Source organism: Frieseomelitta varia, unplaced genomic scaffold, assembly GCF_011392965.1.
Source record: "Frieseomelitta varia isolate USP_RPSP 00005682 unplaced genomic scaffold, Fvar_1.2 scaffold_230, whole genome shotgun sequence".
NCBI classification, from domain to species: Eukaryota; Metazoa; Arthropoda; class Insecta; order Hymenoptera; family Apidae; genus Frieseomelitta; species Frieseomelitta varia.
In genome coordinates this window covers 80,822-97,060 of record NW_025109958.1, presented here as the reverse complement: position 1 = coordinate 97,060, position 16,239 = coordinate 80,822, and the positions used below count along the sequence as shown (strand labels likewise).

General features: G+C 26.0%; 5 protein-coding genes across 9 annotated transcripts; 3 read left to right on the top strand and 2 right to left on the bottom strand.

Moving 5' to 3' along the window:
- Nucleotides 1-347: 347 nt before the first annotated feature.
- Nucleotides 348-1,542, top strand: LOC122527704 (ATP synthase subunit C lysine N-methyltransferase). The gene is made up of 5 exons (XM_043652103.1): nt 348-508; nt 619-717; nt 779-951; nt 1,029-1,217; nt 1,307-1,542. The coding sequence occupies exons 1-5, from the start codon at nt 505-507 to the stop codon at nt 1,460-1,462; spliced, it is 621 nt and encodes a 206-aa protein (XP_043508038.1). The 5' UTR covers nt 348-504; the 3' UTR covers nt 1,463-1,542.
- A 215-nt stretch (nt 1,543-1,757) lies between these two features.
- On the bottom strand, nt 1,758-6,978 carry LOC122527714 (sodium-coupled neutral amino acid transporter 9 homolog). Of its 2 annotated transcripts, none has more exons than XM_043652129.1 (11): nt 6,409-6,978; nt 6,119-6,330; nt 5,803-5,971; nt 5,358-5,413; nt 3,348-3,505; nt 3,104-3,268; nt 2,975-3,028; nt 2,732-2,911; nt 2,454-2,656; nt 2,278-2,382; nt 1,758-2,197 (listed from the first exon to the last, which is right to left on the bottom strand). In XM_043652129.1, exons 2-11 carry the CDS (start codon nt 6,283-6,285, stop codon nt 1,790-1,792), a joined length of 1,665 nt encoding a protein of 554 aa, XP_043508064.1. In that variant the 5' UTR covers nt 6,286-6,330; nt 6,409-6,978; the 3' UTR covers nt 1,758-1,789. The 2 variants fall into 2 exon arrangements, with proteins under 2 accessions (XP_043508064.1, XP_043508062.1); XM_043652127.1 differs by having other exon boundaries at nt 5,358-5,422; nt 6,409-6,975.
- Nucleotides 4,181-10,426, top strand: LOC122527713 (phosphoglucomutase). 4 transcript variants are annotated; one of them, XM_043652126.1, is made up of 8 exons: nt 4,181-4,625; nt 7,873-8,152; nt 8,291-8,729; nt 8,797-8,999; nt 9,078-9,279; nt 9,369-9,561; nt 9,649-9,832; nt 9,949-10,274. In XM_043652126.1, exons 2-8 carry the CDS (start codon nt 7,904-7,906, stop codon nt 10,171-10,173), a joined length of 1,695 nt encoding a protein of 564 aa, XP_043508061.1. In that variant the 5' UTR covers nt 4,181-4,625; nt 7,873-7,903; the 3' UTR covers nt 10,174-10,274. The 4 variants fall into 4 exon arrangements, with proteins under 4 accessions (XP_043508061.1, XP_043508060.1, XP_043508059.1 ...); XM_043652125.1 differs by having other exon boundaries at nt 4,181-4,629; XM_043652124.1 differs by lacking the exon at nt 4,181-4,625 and having other exon boundaries at nt 7,751-8,152; nt 9,949-10,214; nt 10,253-10,426.
- Nucleotides 10,427-13,717: 3,291 nt separating this feature from the next.
- On the top strand, nt 13,718-15,089 carry LOC122527733. The gene is made up of 3 exons (XM_043652177.1): nt 13,718-14,604; nt 14,698-14,882; nt 14,945-15,089. The coding sequence occupies exons 1-3, from the start codon at nt 14,209-14,211 to the stop codon at nt 15,015-15,017; spliced, it is 654 nt and encodes a 217-aa protein (XP_043508112.1). The 5' UTR covers nt 13,718-14,208; the 3' UTR covers nt 15,018-15,089.
- A 92-nt stretch (nt 15,090-15,181) lies between these two features.
- Nucleotides 15,182-16,150, bottom strand: LOC122527731 (U3 small nucleolar ribonucleoprotein protein IMP3). Its single transcript, XM_043652175.1, has 4 exons — nt 15,843-16,150; nt 15,459-15,773; nt 15,298-15,370; nt 15,182-15,212 (listed from the first exon to the last, which is right to left on the bottom strand). The coding sequence occupies exons 1-4, from the start codon at nt 15,977-15,979 to the stop codon at nt 15,189-15,191; spliced, it is 549 nt and encodes a 182-aa protein (XP_043508110.1). The 5' UTR covers nt 15,980-16,150; the 3' UTR covers nt 15,182-15,188.
- Nucleotides 16,151-16,239: the final 89 nt, after the last annotated feature.

The following is a 16,239-nucleotide window of genomic DNA, read 5'->3' as shown; positions in this document are numbered from 1 at the left end:
TTTGCGTGTTCGCCTTGATGTATAACAAACTGGGTTATTCGAATTTCTAAAATTTTATGAAATTCTGAAACAGAGAATTCTTCAAGAGAAATATTAAAATTATTGATAATAAAAATTTTTCTTTTTATCCTAAAAGCCCAGGATTATAATGATACTAAACTAATTTCAAAACGCTGGGGTTTTACAACGTTTAAAACTCCTGCCAAAATCTTAGATCAGATCATTAACTAAAAATAAAATAGACTGGACAAGTAATGATTTCGTGTCTTAGAGTCTGAAATACCGACCAGGAAAAGAAATCAGTAAAGCATTGATTGTCTGGTCTATCTTTAGTCAATAAACAAATTCGTAACCATTTTCGCGATTTATCAAGGCGGATACACAACACGACATTCTGAAGTTAGTTTTTCGGAATACTTATAAGTCGTACGATCTCATCTGAGAGAAAACAACGTACTCTTATGTTGCTGACAATTATTAATTATATTTTAATTATTAATTAAAATGTGTAAGATTTTTGAATTACAAATTACAGAACAAAACTTTAAGATTTGCAAATTTATTTCCAAACGTTATATTACATTTACAAATTTTAATTTTATGTCAATTTTATGTCAGCAGAGGTTAATGGATTAAACGAAATAATTCATATCAATCCGTCACAAAGAATATCGCAGAAAACGTCGAAACTTGGCTTGTATCTTATCGGGATAACAGGTAATATAACAAAAAATGTATTAATATCCATAAATATGATTTCGTATAACTTTCTTTTCAGGAGGCATTGCAACAGCTATCAGTGTAATATGTATTCCATTTGTGAGCCCTGCGTTTCGCAAAGTATGTTTACCTTATGTACCAGCAACATCTCAGCAAGTAAAAAATGTGTTGCAAGCTTTAGAAGGACGTACCGGTTCTTTGATTGATCTTGGAAGTGGAGATGGACGTATAGTAAATATTGCTTTATTATACAACAATTTCATATGTTGCTATATTGTCAAAGTATAAAACTATAACTTTATGCACAGGTTTTTGCAACAGCAAAAGCAGGATTTAAAGCCCATGGGATTGAATTAAATCCTTGGTTAGTATGGTACTCCAGATTGAAAGCTTTAATTAATAAATCGTCATCACAAACCAAATTTATAAAACAGAATTTATGGAAGCATAACTTAGAAAATTATAACAATATCGTCGTATTTGGTGTTGATCAAATGGTAAATTTTGTTTGTTATTTTTTATTTTGTTTTGTTATTATTTTTTATAATTCTGTTCTATAGAATATAGCGTAGCATAATACTTGCAGATGAATGATATTGAAGCAAAATTTATTAAAGAGTTACAAGAAGATTCTATCATAATTGCTTGTAGATTTCCACTCCCTACTATAAGTGAAATAAAAACAATTGGTGAAGGTGTTGATACTGTTTGGGTATATAAAATTTCAAAAAGTTTAAAATAGTATAATTAGATATAAATTGAAATATTTATAAATGTTGTAAATATTATATAATTATAAATAAATTATTCTTTATAAATCATGATATACATTATAATTAGTTTTCAACAGACTATCAAATAAATAAATTTTTATATTGTATATGTAAAATTAGTATCTATATACATTTTTACTACTTAATTACATATTATATATTCATATAGCATTCATATGGTTATATTCATACATATAATTTTAATAATCTTAATTTTATAATTGTATTAAATTATATTAACTAATATAATATAATATCAATTGTATTATAATATTTATAAAATTTAAATTTGGCTTTTAATATTGCGTAATGAAAAATTGTGCTACTAAATTCAAAAATCCAAATATTGGAATACTTATATGCAATAACGTAGAAAATATCGTCAATCTTTTTTGTTGTTTCAAAATTGCCAGATATAATAAATTTGGTAAAGTAAAAATATAAATAAAACCACTCAAGGCACCTGTATATCGTATTATTGTACCAATATATGGTATAAACACTGCGAACAAAATGCATATAGATACTAAAACAACATTGATTAAAATAACATAGCTTGTATTAAATGTTTTACATATTGATAGAAGTAATTGAACACGTAGCATATATGCAAGTAATGGATAAACAGTTAATAATTGAAACAGAAGAACAATTCGAACACCTACTGTTAAGCCATTCCATTTTTGAAAATTATTCAATAAATTCTGTAAAAAAAAAACTTAATTTTATTTTTCTTTTTTTTTCTAGTAGTATATTTTGTTGTTTAATTTAATATTTTACTTACATCTTCTATGCATAACTTGCTCAATGGAAAACAAATATAAAATACTACACCTACTATAATATAAGTTGAAGTAACCAGAAGATAAGCTATTGAAAGGTCTCTTCCCTGAAAGCCAAAGACAAAATTTCTCAATAATTTAATTGAATTTATAAAGAAAAAAAAATAACATTATTTACATTTTTGCTTTGATCATGATTATTCTGCATTATAGTAATTATAATGTTGTGAATGAAAAATGATAATGCCAACATTCCAGAAAGTGCAGGAAATGATAATTTCAATGTCCAACTTGTGGTCCATTCTATTTCATTCATATTAATACCCCATGAGTATGATTTAATCAAAACAAAGATAATTAAATATATGACTGACATAGTTCCTATGAGATATACAAAATCATAATTTCATAAATTAAATAGATCTAAAGAAAATGTTAAATCATTTGCATACTTACCAAGTGAATTAAATTTTGTAAAGAAAGTTGGACTATTAAAATTCAAAAATGGAAATATTAATAAACCAAGAAAAATAGGAACTGTTTTATATAAATCCCAAAATGGTCCTAAAGTATTGTACGTATAATCATGAATCACTAAATTTGTGCTATTATAGATTATTCTTTTTGGACATAGCACTAGAATGAAAATAAATAATTATATTAATCTTATAATGTATGTAATGAATAAAATATACTTACCTTCTGATGCATATGAAGTATTATCATTTGCAGAATATTGAGATACTATACTATCTATAAAAAAAAGCATTAAATTTTTGAAATTTATATAAAAAATACAAGTATTTTATATATATTTCCATATATTACCATATATGAAATTTACAGAATTATATAAGAAATTAGACATTAGGATCCAATAAGCTATTGTTGCACCTAGCAAAACTGCTATACTAAAAGTTTTGGCAATATATTCTACCCATTTGTTAAGATATATCCGACATAACTGAATTACCTCAATACCCTTTTGTCCACCTAAAATTAAGTAATATCATAAGTATATTTCTGTATTAAGTCTTCAAAATATAAATAAAAAGAATGAAATATTCACTACCATAATATTTATGTACAAGTAGAAGACAATAAGCAGTATATAGACACAAACCACTCATTACAAGTATTAAAATAATACCAGGGAAGAAACCAGCCATTTGAATACCCCATGGTATTGTTAATAAAGAGGAGCCTAATATTGTGTTCCATACTGAAAAGCTATAATACATAATATATAATATATAATTACAAGTATTAATCATTTATTCAAAATACAAAATATATAAAATACAAAAATACAAATAAAGAGACTTAAAAGTCACAATTCTAAAAACATTAAGATATGGTAATGATTACTGATATTATAACAGTGTGGATTGCCTATATATAAATTGCATATTTAAAAAATTTTTTTTGTCCAAATATTCTGTAAATTGACACTAAAATACTAACGACTAAAAAAATATATTATATATTATTTACTTTATATATATATAATTTTTTATTATATATTATATGTATGTATTTACAGATTATATATATGCAAAGAAACAAATAAGTTATTATCTACATTCTACATTATACATGTATTTTACAAAAGTTACAAAAATATCCTTTCGTAAATCTACAAAATTTTTTGGGAAAAAAACTATAAAGCAAAAATTGTTAGCTTTTTAAAAACTTTCGTATTAACGTAGCATTCTACATTATACATATATTTTACAAAAGCTACAAAAAGTTCCAAAAATATCCTTTCGTAAAAATCTACAAAATTTTTGGAGAAAATTATAAAGTAAAAATTATTAGTTATTTTAAGAACTTTAGTAACTTTTGTATTAATATCCATCGAAATTGAATCGCAGCATCTCATGTGGTTAAGTACTAGCTACGGGCATTGACCTTTCGGGTGGTCGTCTGTTACCCAGGCAACCGACGGAGCACTAACCCCTTCTAATGTGAATATACCGTGTAGTCGTCACAACCACCCGATGGTGGTCGAAACGTGAGCGACTATTAACCATGTTCGTTTAATAATCCTTCGTTTTCACATCTTAAAACCATGCATCCACCTTCATCTGTTACATTTCTTCTTTTCTTTCTTCTTTTTAAAGTGAAATAACTTAACATACCAATGTACATAACTTAACTAAAGTTTCTCTGTTTTATGTTATCATTAGATGTGTGCTTTTAAGATGTGAAAACGAATGATAGTGTATTCAACTCTTAAATGTTAATTGAAACACCGTAATATATGTAAATAGTAGTGAAATTTAATGCCAGAGAAATAAGTTTTAAAATCGTTTGAAATTCAATTTTAATGAATGGAATTTCGATTTATGTAAGTAAGTTCTTTTTTTTAATATGATATGATGATGTTTTATGACAATGAAATGTCAAAATTTAGATATTTCATTAGTTTCATTAATATTCATTAGTTTTACTAATTTCTTTTGTTTTTAAATTTCAAGCCAGAAAATTAAAAATTTGGAAACTCTTAAACTATTAAAAATTCAGCGAAAACATCATAAATAATGTGTAATTTATACAATTGAATGTGCAATTTAAATAGATTGAGGGCATGAAAATTGTTATTAATTATGATATAATATAAGTTGTTTTTTATATGCATCTATCAGATGTGAGGTGAAGAATGAGGAAAATGATGGAATTATGATAATAATGATGTTGTTAAAAAGAAGCAAATTATGTTTTCCACGTTCAAAATGCATATAAGGCATTTCTGATGCAAGATCTCATTTTTCTCTCATCATCGACCTACTAAAAATATGACTACCAAGAGATAACAAAAAATTTATGAACGTGATTAGATTTCTGAACAGTGTACTAAGAGAATTGACCCAGAACCCTTTCTTGATGATAACATGATAGCTGATAATAATTTATAATTAATACTATATTATGCTATTGGTGCTAAATTTATCAGTGCAATTAGCAAAAACTTTCTTTTGCTAATCAGCAATCATGTGAAATGTAAGATTCTAGAAATATCACTCTATAATTCTAAAATAACATAATCCAATATGAATAATTAAATATTATTTTTACTTACATTGTGACTAGAGAGCTTTGTTTTGATTTAACATCCTTGCATGTTTCCACAGTTTCTACAGTTTCCTATTACAATAAGATCTATATATATAAGACCAAGATCTAAGAAATTTATTTGTAATTTGTTCTGCTTGAATGAAGGCTGCTTGTATTTTAGTTCATATATTTTTACTATTACAATATATACAATAAGATAAAAATTTTAAAAATCTTAATAAACTTTTACAACTATTTTAGTACTACTAAGAATTTTAAGCAAATTTTACAACTATTTTAGTACTACTAAGAATTTTGAGCAATATTTTTTTGCTATAATAGAATTTAATGATTGCAGTAGAATTGAATTAAAGATAGTTAATATTATTTCCATGCATTTCAAACTATCTAGCCTTGATATGAATATTATAGCAGAACACACAACTTTATATTGTTTGTGGTATTCTCACCAGATCAGTATTATGGATTTCATAACATCTGTCTTGTGTTACATTTAAGAAGGAAGAGGTATTTAATATTAAAGGTGTAACTAAAGTATGATCATCAGCAAGGGGTGGTGGTCTCTTTGGTACTTGAATAACATTAGAATGTTGACTACAACTTCCTAAACTACCATACCTATGAAAGACATTTATGATAAACAATTATTATTTATAATAACATTGATAATGACTTAGCAGCAAAAGCAGTATCATCTCATTTATAATAAACTAATTCATTTATAATAAACAGAATTGTTAAAAGATAATAAGAAAAATTTAGTACTTGAAATAACTATTCATAGAAGTACTGTCTAAATCACTAGTCTCAGAGTTTTGAAATATAATAGGCTCTATACTAGTGTGAGATCCTGAAGAAAATAAAGGTGCGCTTTCAGATCCACTGTCGTGCTGTATAATGCAAGGTTCCCAATCATTCATACATTTATACATGTTATATTTAATTTATGCATATGCATGTATATCATATAAATGAAACTATCAAAGCAAAAAACATATATTATTAAACATTTACATTATATATTCTTAATTGTATATGACACAAAAATTACTTACTTGTAATACGTATCATTATATGCATTCATATAAAACGCAAAAGCTTTTTGAAATTCATACAAAAACTTTTTGAAATTTAATGAACCTTAATGTTTATAGAAAGTATGAACTAAGAATTAAGCAGATAAAACTTTTAGAAATTTTACGTTTTTGTTGTTTATTTAATATTTTTGACAGTGTGTGTAAAAGTATCAATTGAAAACCATAAATCCATATATATTTAAAGATTTCACTTATTTTTAAGATAATATATAATTATTCTATAAATAATACATCCTATAATATAATTTATAATCCAACTTTTTAAGCATTCACACTTTCACGAGTGAAACTTCAGGAAAACTTGATTTAAACAACTAAGCGTCTGTTTTGTAAACCCGCGTTCTTATATCGGACATCCTTGACATAACAAGCTCCCTCCTCCTTATTTTTCTTCACTAATGCTGATCAACAGCATAAGTAAATCATCATCTACGCGTGCGTGCACTTAAACTTTTTTTCGCCTACATTTTCGAATATTCCAAAGAAAAAAGATATCGTCTAATTAGAGAAGATAGAAAGGATTCAAATATATCTTTTCATTTAGAAAAATAGTTAATCTCTTCTTCGATATTATGTATGATTTCTTTATACTTTGTAATTTTAATATATATTGTTTATCAGAACTGTATAAAATGTAAAAATAATCCATTAAATAAATATTTGATAAGCAAAATTTTTCAGTTACAATCTTTACAAGTTTACAAGTCTACTTCCTTATCAGACGCGTAGTCGATAATTTTAATCTTAAAATAGATAATAGAAAATAGGTTTTTACAATTAAGATAATATTCTTTAAATATTATGCGTTAAATTAATTACGAATAAAAAGTGAACATAAAAGAGTCTCTTTTGTTTAGGATTGTTGATGATTGGCTTGCTTGATCATATTTTGGTCGTAAAAAAAGTGTAATATCACTTTAGCGTGGCATTATTAACTCAGGAATGTTGAATCATGTCCTTTCTTATAGACGAGAATATTCTGGGAAAAATTTGTGTACGCTGAATTTAGATTTATTTATTTAAGACAATAGTGTGATAAGGTTCATTTAATTTATCATTTTTACTTATTTACCTTGAGTGATTTACAGTATACGGGAGTTATCGCTAAAAATCAATAAGACGTTAAACATAAACTATAATCATTGAAATTCATTATCAAATGTCCTATTATCATTGTTATACCATATAGAATATTAGTGTATCGCGTTTGAAAGATCTATCGTCATAAAGCTGATATTATTAGTCGGTGGTAAGGCGCGGGCGCAGTGTTCCAAGATGGGTGACCCGTGCCCTTGTGTGTCATTGGTAGACAAAGTTCAGTCTGCTAGCAGACACCGAGGACGTGTTATGAAATTCACGAAACTGAAATCTTTCTCTATTGTTTGAATACAGATACGGAAATAATTATATATTTTATTCCAGTTGATGCTACGTCAAGTGTAATATTTGAAAGATGTCAAGCGCGGTGACGAGCAAAATTATAGAAACCCGAGTATATGATGGGCAAAAGCCGGGTACGTCCGGATTGCGAAAAGCCGTACGGATATTTATGCAAGAACATTATACGGAAAATTTCATTCAAGCAATATTACAAGCTCTTGGAGAACAATTGCTTGGTAGTACATTAGTTGTTGGTGGCGATGGAAGGTATTATGGGAAAGAGGTAGTTAGAAAAATCATCAGGATTGCAGCAGCCAATGGAGTAAGTTATCTAAGCCTATTATTAATATACATTTGATTCACTCGCTTGATATAAAGCTTTGTATTTTATTTGATTAAACAAGTTTTTTATTTTATTATTGTGGTTATGTATCATTTATTTTAATCATTATTGCGCTAGGTAAATAAATTAATAGTCGGGCAAAATGGAATACTTTCGACTCCAGCTGTGTCTACTATAATAAGAAAATACAAAACTTTAGGGGGAATTGTCCTAACAGCATCTCATAATCCTGGTGGACCTGACGCTGATTTTGGTATTAAGTTCAATTGTGAAAATGGTGGCCCTGCTCCAGATAATGTCACAAACAAGATTTATGAGATTACTAAAGTGCTCAAAAATTATAAAATTATACCTGATATAGCCATAGATATAGACAAGATACATAGTACTACAATTCAGGTGGATGGAAATCCATTTACAGTAGAAATAATAGATTCTGTAGATGATTACTTAGAACATATGAAGAATATCTTTGACTTTTCTAGTATTAAAACATTATTGCAAGGAAGTAATGATCATCCTGCTTTTAAAGTTCTTATCAATGGAATGAATGGAGGTACGTTAAACTTAATCAATAAATTTAATTATTTGATATTTATTGAATATTATTTAATAACTTCTAGTCACTGGTCCATATGTAAGACGAATATTTAGTCATGAATTAGGTGTTAGTGAGTCAAGTATTGTTAATGTAACTCCATTAGAAGATTTTGGTGGACTTCATCCTGATCCAAATTTAACATATGCCAAAGATTTAGTGGATGCTATAAAAAATGGTCCATATGACTTTGGTGCTGCTTTTGATGGGGATGGAGACAGAAATATGGTAAATAATATATTTAATTAGTATGAGAAATAATGATTAATATGAAAGCATATAAATTTATGCTTAACGTCTTTGTAGATACTAGGCAAAAATGCTTTCTTTGTTACACCTTCTGATTCATTAGCTGTGTTAGCTGCCAACTTAAATTCAATACCATATTTTAAAAAGACTGGTATCAAAGGATATGCTAGATCCATGCCAACAGGTGCTGCAGTAGATAGAGTTGCAGCTAAAACTGGTGTTAAATTATATGAAGTACCCACAGGCTGGAAATATTTTGGTATATGTTAATTTTTGCACATGTCTTTATAATGTATTTTGAATATTGAATTACTATGCTTTATCACTAAAATATTATGTATAATGTAGGTAATTTAATGGATGCTGGTCATCTGTCACTCTGTGGAGAAGAAAGTTTTGGGACAGGTTCAGATCATATTCGTGAAAAAGATGGAATATGGGCTTGTCTCGCGTGGCTTAGTGTAGTTGCAAATCTTGGAAAGTCTGTAGAAGATATATTATTAAATCACTGGCAAACATATGGAAGGAATTTCTTTACAAGGTATTATTTTTATCATATTGTTTATGATTAATTATTGTACTCTATTTTATTTTGTAAATAATGTTCTAATTTTATCATTGTAACTAGGTATGATTATGAAAATTGTGATTCTGAAGCTGCAAATAAAATGATGCATCACATTGAATCAGAAATACAGAAACCTGAATTTACGGGTTCAAAATTAACATCTGGAAGCAAAGTATATGTTGTAAAATTAGGCGATAATTATTCGTATGTAGATCCTATTGATGGAAGCCAAGCTAGTAAACAGGTATTGTATATATCTATAAATCTATCTATAATTATATCTCTAAAAATTATCTATAAATTCCATATAATATAATAATATCGTAACAGTATGGAGTACTATATAATTTTATGTAACAGGGATTAAGAATTCTATTCCAAGATGGTTCTCGTATAATTTATCGTTTATCTGGTACGGGAAGTTCTGGAGCTACTATTCGTGTGTATGTTGATAGCTATGAAGATGATCCAGCATCTTTAAACAAAGATGCTCAAGAAGTTCTTAAACCATTGGTTACTATTGCGTTAGAAATAAGTAAATTACGCGAATTTACTGGTCGTGATGCACCAACCGTGATTACATAATACGTAAGTTCTTTATCGTTATCAAATCGTACATGCATAAAACAAAAAAAAAAAAAAAAAAAAAAAAAAAAATTGTTTCACATTATAAGCAACTTGTATAATGACATTATGAGTTGCAATTATTCAAAAAATCATTACATAAACGCATACCATGTATGAATTACAAGTTCGATAAAATTCTTCCTAAAATTGTATGATATATAGATAGAATTGATATAACATTCAATAATAAATATTTATATGATTTCGATATGAAATTAGAATATCCATTACAGTAATAGAATTTAATTATGAAATATCGTAAAAAATTTTTTAATGATGTAATTCATAATGTCGCATGTACGGACATCAAATAGCTTAAAAAAATATCCAATGTTAGGAAAATGAACGATAGCGTGTTTCGTATCTTTTTATACAAAATGTTTTCAAATTTTTCATTTTCAACTATACAAATATTAACTCTGGTATGGTTATTATACTAAAAAATAATTTACTAAAACAAAATTATATATAGGAAAATCCAAAGGAATATAGAATCAGTAATAAATCTAAGATCACGCGCATCTTTATACGTGGAACTGTTGTTTGCCAAAAGTGTTCAAGCATGCATAAAGATGGGAATAGTTTAACCCTTCATTATTTGTATAATGTTACATGAAGCTATAAAAAATACTTTGGTTAGTCATACTTTTAAGTTTAAGATTAAATATTGGTTTTAAAATATAATTTTTTTGTTATGAAAAATATTAAGTATAATTATAATTGAATCTTTAGACAAAGAATCCATATATATAACATTGTACAATTTTTGTCGAAGGGTTAACAAAAGAAATGTAACTTCAATTATGATTGAAAATAATATATCATATTATTGATTTTTAACTATGTTTTTATTTGTTTTATGATTCTTTTCTTTTTTTATTAAGATGACGGTTGCTCGTTTTAATGAGATAGGAACAAAGTTTGCTATGAATTTCGCATTATTTTTACAGTGCTATAAAATATAATTCAGTATAATTTATATAAATGAAAGTACAACATATAAAAAAATTTATGTAAAATACTTTATTTAAAGACAGTTAAAAGCTCAATACAAATTGCACATGAAAGATGTAAATAATTGTAAAATGTTAATTTTTATAATTAAAATAGAAAATTTATTTTATACAGAAATGTTCAAAACATATATAGTTTATTTTTTATTATCTATAATTGATTTATCAAAATTCTATATTGTAAAATATGTATATTTAAAAATTTTAAATATTAAATTTCAAAAATTTTTTTTAAATATTTAGTTTTATAGATGCCAGTTTCGTTTAATTGGAAAATATTACTAGCTTTTTACATTACATTATTGCTGTATATTTTTATTAGCCATTCTTCGTATTGATAATTACTTCAAATGACCATGTAATGTATTTAGTTCTATTTTACTTATTTATATAGCATAAACAAAATAATTATGATATACATTTTTTGTTTTATGCTTTAATTATAAAACGAAATACGAATTGATAAATTAAACCTAAAGCAGGGATGCATGAAGACAGCGCTGTTTCAAATTTCCAAATATCATGGGAGAAATATTTTTCAATATCATGATTTAGTGAAATTTGAAATTATGAATATATTAGTGTAGATTGAAAGTTTTTGCTAATAAGATATTCAGTATATTACGATAATGGCGTATGGAAATAAATATAAATAACTTTTATATAAATTTTTTCATTTTGCAATTTTATAAAATATGCTGAATATCTTATTCAAATTAATTGATAGAATAGAATATACCTAAAAATTTGTAAAAATAAAATCAATAAGATCGTGAAAGTGTAAGTGATAAATGCAAGAAAAGATATAAAACTTAATTGGTATATGTAGCAAAATTTATAACTGATATAATTAATTGAAAAATTATTATAAATCTTACGATATAAAAAGTTATTATTTTTCTATACGCATTACTTTTTTATTAATGTAATATTTTCGGAGTATTTTGCTCTTTTTTCCAAATATTATATTATATTCGCAATGAAAATAAAACTCTGAAAGGAAAAATATTATAGAAATCTAATTCAGAAGTTTTAATTTACGAAAGTATATTACAAGATCATTCATGTCAATTACATTTATTCATATTGCATATAAAGTTTTAAGTAATGGCAGTATGCAGCAATAGATATTTATGGAAGTGGAATGTATTTCATAAAATGAAATTATGATATCGTATTGATATATTGGTGAAAATTTTGAACACATTGTAACTGCAGTACTTTTTGAAAGAAATTTAAGAAGAATTTTGTAAATATATAGTTAAAGGAAAGGAGGATACTTGGGGACCTGAGTCGATGCAACGCCTATTCAATTTCATAGTTACATCATAAATATGAAAAAAAACTAACTCATTTATACTCAATATCTTTGCTATTTCATTATTAATTTGTACATTGTCGATTATTGTTAGTGATTAATATATTGTAATATATTAATATATGTACACATGATATTAATATATTAATGCATTAAGAAAAAAAAAACAAAAAATTGAAATATAATTAACAAATAGATGAATTGATCTATTAAAGTATAAATGAATTATTTTTTGGATAACAAATTTTTTATCCATGTTTTGTGATGTAACATGAATATGTAATACGGCAATGTGTCATAGAGACCAGCAATGACTGCCGATTTTAATGTAAAACTATTAACATGTAATATGTATATCATATTGAAATACTAATTATTCATTGTAGGTATATGAATGAGTGGTTCTTCATAAACACGTGGTCTTAGATTTCAAACAAACAGAGATTACAAATTGTTAAATATTGCATGGATTTTTCTTCATTTATTAATATCCTTTCTTACGTGATGCTTACGTTATTACGAATATTTATTTAACTGATTAAATTATAAGAAAAGCCATATCAGAGATGCATTGCAGAACAATATATTATTTCTGTAAGTTCTGTATTATGAAATACGTGCGTTGTTCGTTATTAAAAGGAAGATTCTAATCTATGCTAAACATAAGACATAAACGGCGTTGTCAAGCGAATTTCTTCATGAGGAAATGTACGACGTACATTATACCACTGTCATTCTACTCACTTGCGCACGTCATGCGACGAATTATGTCTTACGTAATGTAAACTACCATTTATAATCAAATGTTTTTTCAATAAAAAAATGTACATGGTATTTTCTTTCAAGAAAATAAATAATAAACTATTCAATATAAATTTTTTAAACAAGATCATTTTAAAAATAATGAAATTTAATAAAAATACGGAACGATATTTAAAAGATTATTTATTTATATAATTATTGTACAAAACAATCTTCCTTTTTGTATCAGTTACTAATAAAAGTAATTTTATGAAAATTTTAAACGTTATAAATATTTTGTAATCATATAAATATAAATAGAATATAAATAAAATATAAATACAAATAGAATATAAATAAGGTACGAAATAAATAGGAATGGAATACAAAATTTAACAATCGCTATCGCTATCATTTATCTCATTAAATATAAGAATATTTATAAAGTTCTCTGATATATGTTTTTTTTTCGTAAATAGAGTAATTGAATATGCTTAACATATCATCAATAAGTAGTTAAAATAATCAGTATTTATCAAATTTATTTAATATTATTTAGTATTATTTAGTACATACAGTAAATTTGGTTTAATCAGTATTTTTCAGTCGTCTACTAATCTAACTATAATATAAAACAAAAGTCAACCGTTATTTATTTTCCCATCTACATACACTGAAGATTATAGATTCTATAATACAAATCGTCACATCATTTAAGTATTAACTTCTTTTTCTTATTTCTTTTACTGGTAACGTTGCATATAAACAATCTAAACCTGATTACTTGAATAAAATGTGACTGTATAGGAGTATACTAATAATTCTACGATTTTTAATAAATCGATCTTTACCGAACGAATATTTTGTTATATAAAATTACTCTTTGTAAACATTTTTACTTCCGGTTTGATGTGATCCAAAATGGAGAATTCTTTCAATAATATAGAAGATGAAAATGTTGATGAAAAATACTCTAGTTTTTGTTCTTCTTGTAATTCTGTCTTGCAATCTGTATGTAGCATCGGAATACCATCGTTTCATGAATTAAATAGTGAAAATAACCTAATATCTAAAATTGAAAAAAAAGATATTGCAAAACATAGCGGAACGATAAATGTAAATGAATATACGTTGGACGGTAAATACTGTCGTATTGAAAAAAATACTTTTGTTAAAAATACTGACACTCCTACTAAAAATTTGATAATAGCAATGAAACATCATACATACGAAAAACAAAAAATTAACAAAAATGATGATGACAAAATCGGTTACTCCATAACGAAAAAAATTAAATATATCAAATCATTAAGTACAGTAAATACAAATTCATTTAAAATTATTTTTGTTAAATTCAAAAATAATTTAAACAATAAGATAATTTCTAATAAAGCAATATCCATTAATTAGGATTCTGAAACAAAAGAAAATTACATTACTTTATCTGACAATGAAAATAAAACTTTCACATCGGAAATAAAGATATTAAAATTTACAAAAAAAAACACATCACCTAGTAATGATGATATTTTAGAAGATATTCAAAATCGTCGTAAAAAAGTACTTAAAACTATTAAATCAATATTGTATCTTTGGTAAGTATTTGGAAATATACAAATCATATTTTCAAAGTTTCTGATTTATTATTTCTTTCTAGTAACTATATTAATATTATGCGCGAGGTTATACTTCAACAAATTCATGAGAAACAGTCCAATAAAAGATACTAGAAAAATTCTCATAGATAAAATTTTTCTATGAATTAAATATTTTATTAATATTTAATATATTATTTTATTTTTAGTTAATATATCTATAATTTATTATAAATATTACATGATATTAAAATATATAAGAATCTTCATAGTTATTAGGAATTAATTGTTATGTTTTTATTTGTTTCATGCCATATCAAAGTCATCTCTCTGTAATAAAACAATGTACAAAATTAATAAACGCAGTAAATACAAACGAATAGAAAATATTATAGGACATGGATGTATCACTTACAGCATCATTGTATTCCAATACATGTTTCTTAATAGCAGACGTGTCCACCCAAGTAACAAAATCTTCCAAGTTTCTAGAAAAATAACATCATAAAACATGTGTGCCGATTATTGATTGATTGTCTTACTGTTTTTTTTTTTTTATTATTTAAAACTATTTACCTTGTGACCAGAAAAGCTGGATCTTTTACAACTTCTGTACCAACTCTAACATGACCCTGTTCTATTAATTGTGTTGCCATTTTTAAATTTTGACTCATTTTATTTCGTACCATAACAACTGGCAATCGTCTTCTACAAAACGAACTTGCACTCACTTTTTGCGTTAGTGATAAATCCCATTTTGTTGCTATAAGTCCCATTATATATAATTTTTCCAACAATAACGCACTCTGTTCTATTCGAAATGGATGGTCAGCATCAATTTCTTTAATCTTTTTCCCTAATTCACGAATTTCTCGTGCTAATTTATTATACCTGGAATAATTAAACGATATTTAATTAATTTAATATAATTTAATGTTAGTAAAGCTACAACAGATTTACTTTGTATAGTCGTCTCTTTTTTGTATTCGATAACGTTTCAGAATTTTCACTTCGTGCAGGTTGTTATCTGCTTCCCATGATATGAAATCGACTTTCTTCAGCAATTTTTGTTCGTGATATTTTAATTTTCGTACCATGATTGTTGTGAAAAACGGAAATAACAGTGATAGAGAGCTAAAAAGATTGTAGCGGTCTATGATTCCTTAAGTACTAGAGTCGAACACCAACTAGTACAAGCTGCAAATTGCTGTGCGCCTCAGCCCAGCGTCGAAGTCTCAACGATCTTAAGCAGAGTGTGGAACATCACTAGGATGGGTGACCGCTAGCCTAGTGGCGGGGGTAGTACAACAATAAAGCGTCTGGGGTAAGAGGTCGCTGCCATCAATCAGCCCCACTG

Excerpts from the sequence above, each read along its gene's own strand:
- LOC122527704 (XM_043652103.1), top strand. Across the intron at positions 718-778 it reads GTATCTTATCGGGATAACAG|GAGGCATTGCAACAGCTATC; the intron begins GTAATATAACAA and ends CTTTCTTTTCAG. Across the intron at positions 952-1,028 it reads GAAGTGGAGATGGACGTATA|GTTTTTGCAACAGCAAAAGC; the intron begins GTAAATATTGCT and ends CTTTATGCACAG.
- LOC122527714 (XM_043652127.1), bottom strand. The coding sequence starts at position 6,285 with ATGTATAAATGTATGAATGATTGGGAACCTTGCATTATACAGCACGAC. Across the intron at positions 5,972-6,118 it reads TCTATGAATAGTTATTTCAA|GTATGGTAGTTTAGGAAGTT; the intron begins GTACTAAATTTT and ends TGTCTTTCATAG. Across the intron at positions 2,912-2,974 it reads TACTTCATATGCATCAGAAG|TGCTATGTCCAAAAAGAATA; the intron begins GTAAGTATATTT and ends TTTTCATTCTAG.
- LOC122527713 (XM_043652124.1), top strand. The coding sequence starts at position 7,904 with ATGTCAAGCGCGGTGACGAGCAAAATTATAGAAACCCGAGTATATGAT. Across the intron at positions 8,730-8,796 it reads TATCAATGGAATGAATGGAG|TCACTGGTCCATATGTAAGA; the intron begins GTACGTTAAACT and ends AATAACTTCTAG. Across the intron at positions 9,280-9,368 it reads CACAGGCTGGAAATATTTTG|GTAATTTAATGGATGCTGGT; the intron begins GTATATGTTAAT and ends TGTATAATGTAG.
- LOC122527733 (XM_043652177.1), top strand. The coding sequence starts at position 14,209 with ATGGAGAATTCTTTCAATAATATAGAAGATGAAAATGTTGATGAAAAA. Across the intron at positions 14,605-14,697 it reads ATATCAAATCATTAAGTACA|GATTCTGAAACAAAAGAAAA; the intron begins GTAAATACAAAT and ends TCCATTAATTAG. Across the intron at positions 14,883-14,944 it reads AAATCAATATTGTATCTTTG|TAACTATATTAATATTATGC; the intron begins GTAAGTATTTGG and ends ATTTCTTTCTAG.
- LOC122527731 (XM_043652175.1), bottom strand. The coding sequence starts at position 15,979 with ATGGTACGAAAATTAAAATATCACGAACAAAAATTGCTGAAGAAAGTC. Across the intron at positions 15,774-15,842 it reads AAAAGAGACGACTATACAAA|GTATAATAAATTAGCACGAG; the intron begins GTAAATCTGTTG and ends TAATTATTCCAG. Across the intron at positions 15,213-15,297 it reads TATTGGAATACAATGATGCT|AGAGATGACTTTGATATGGC; the intron begins GTAAGTGATACA and ends GTTTTATTACAG.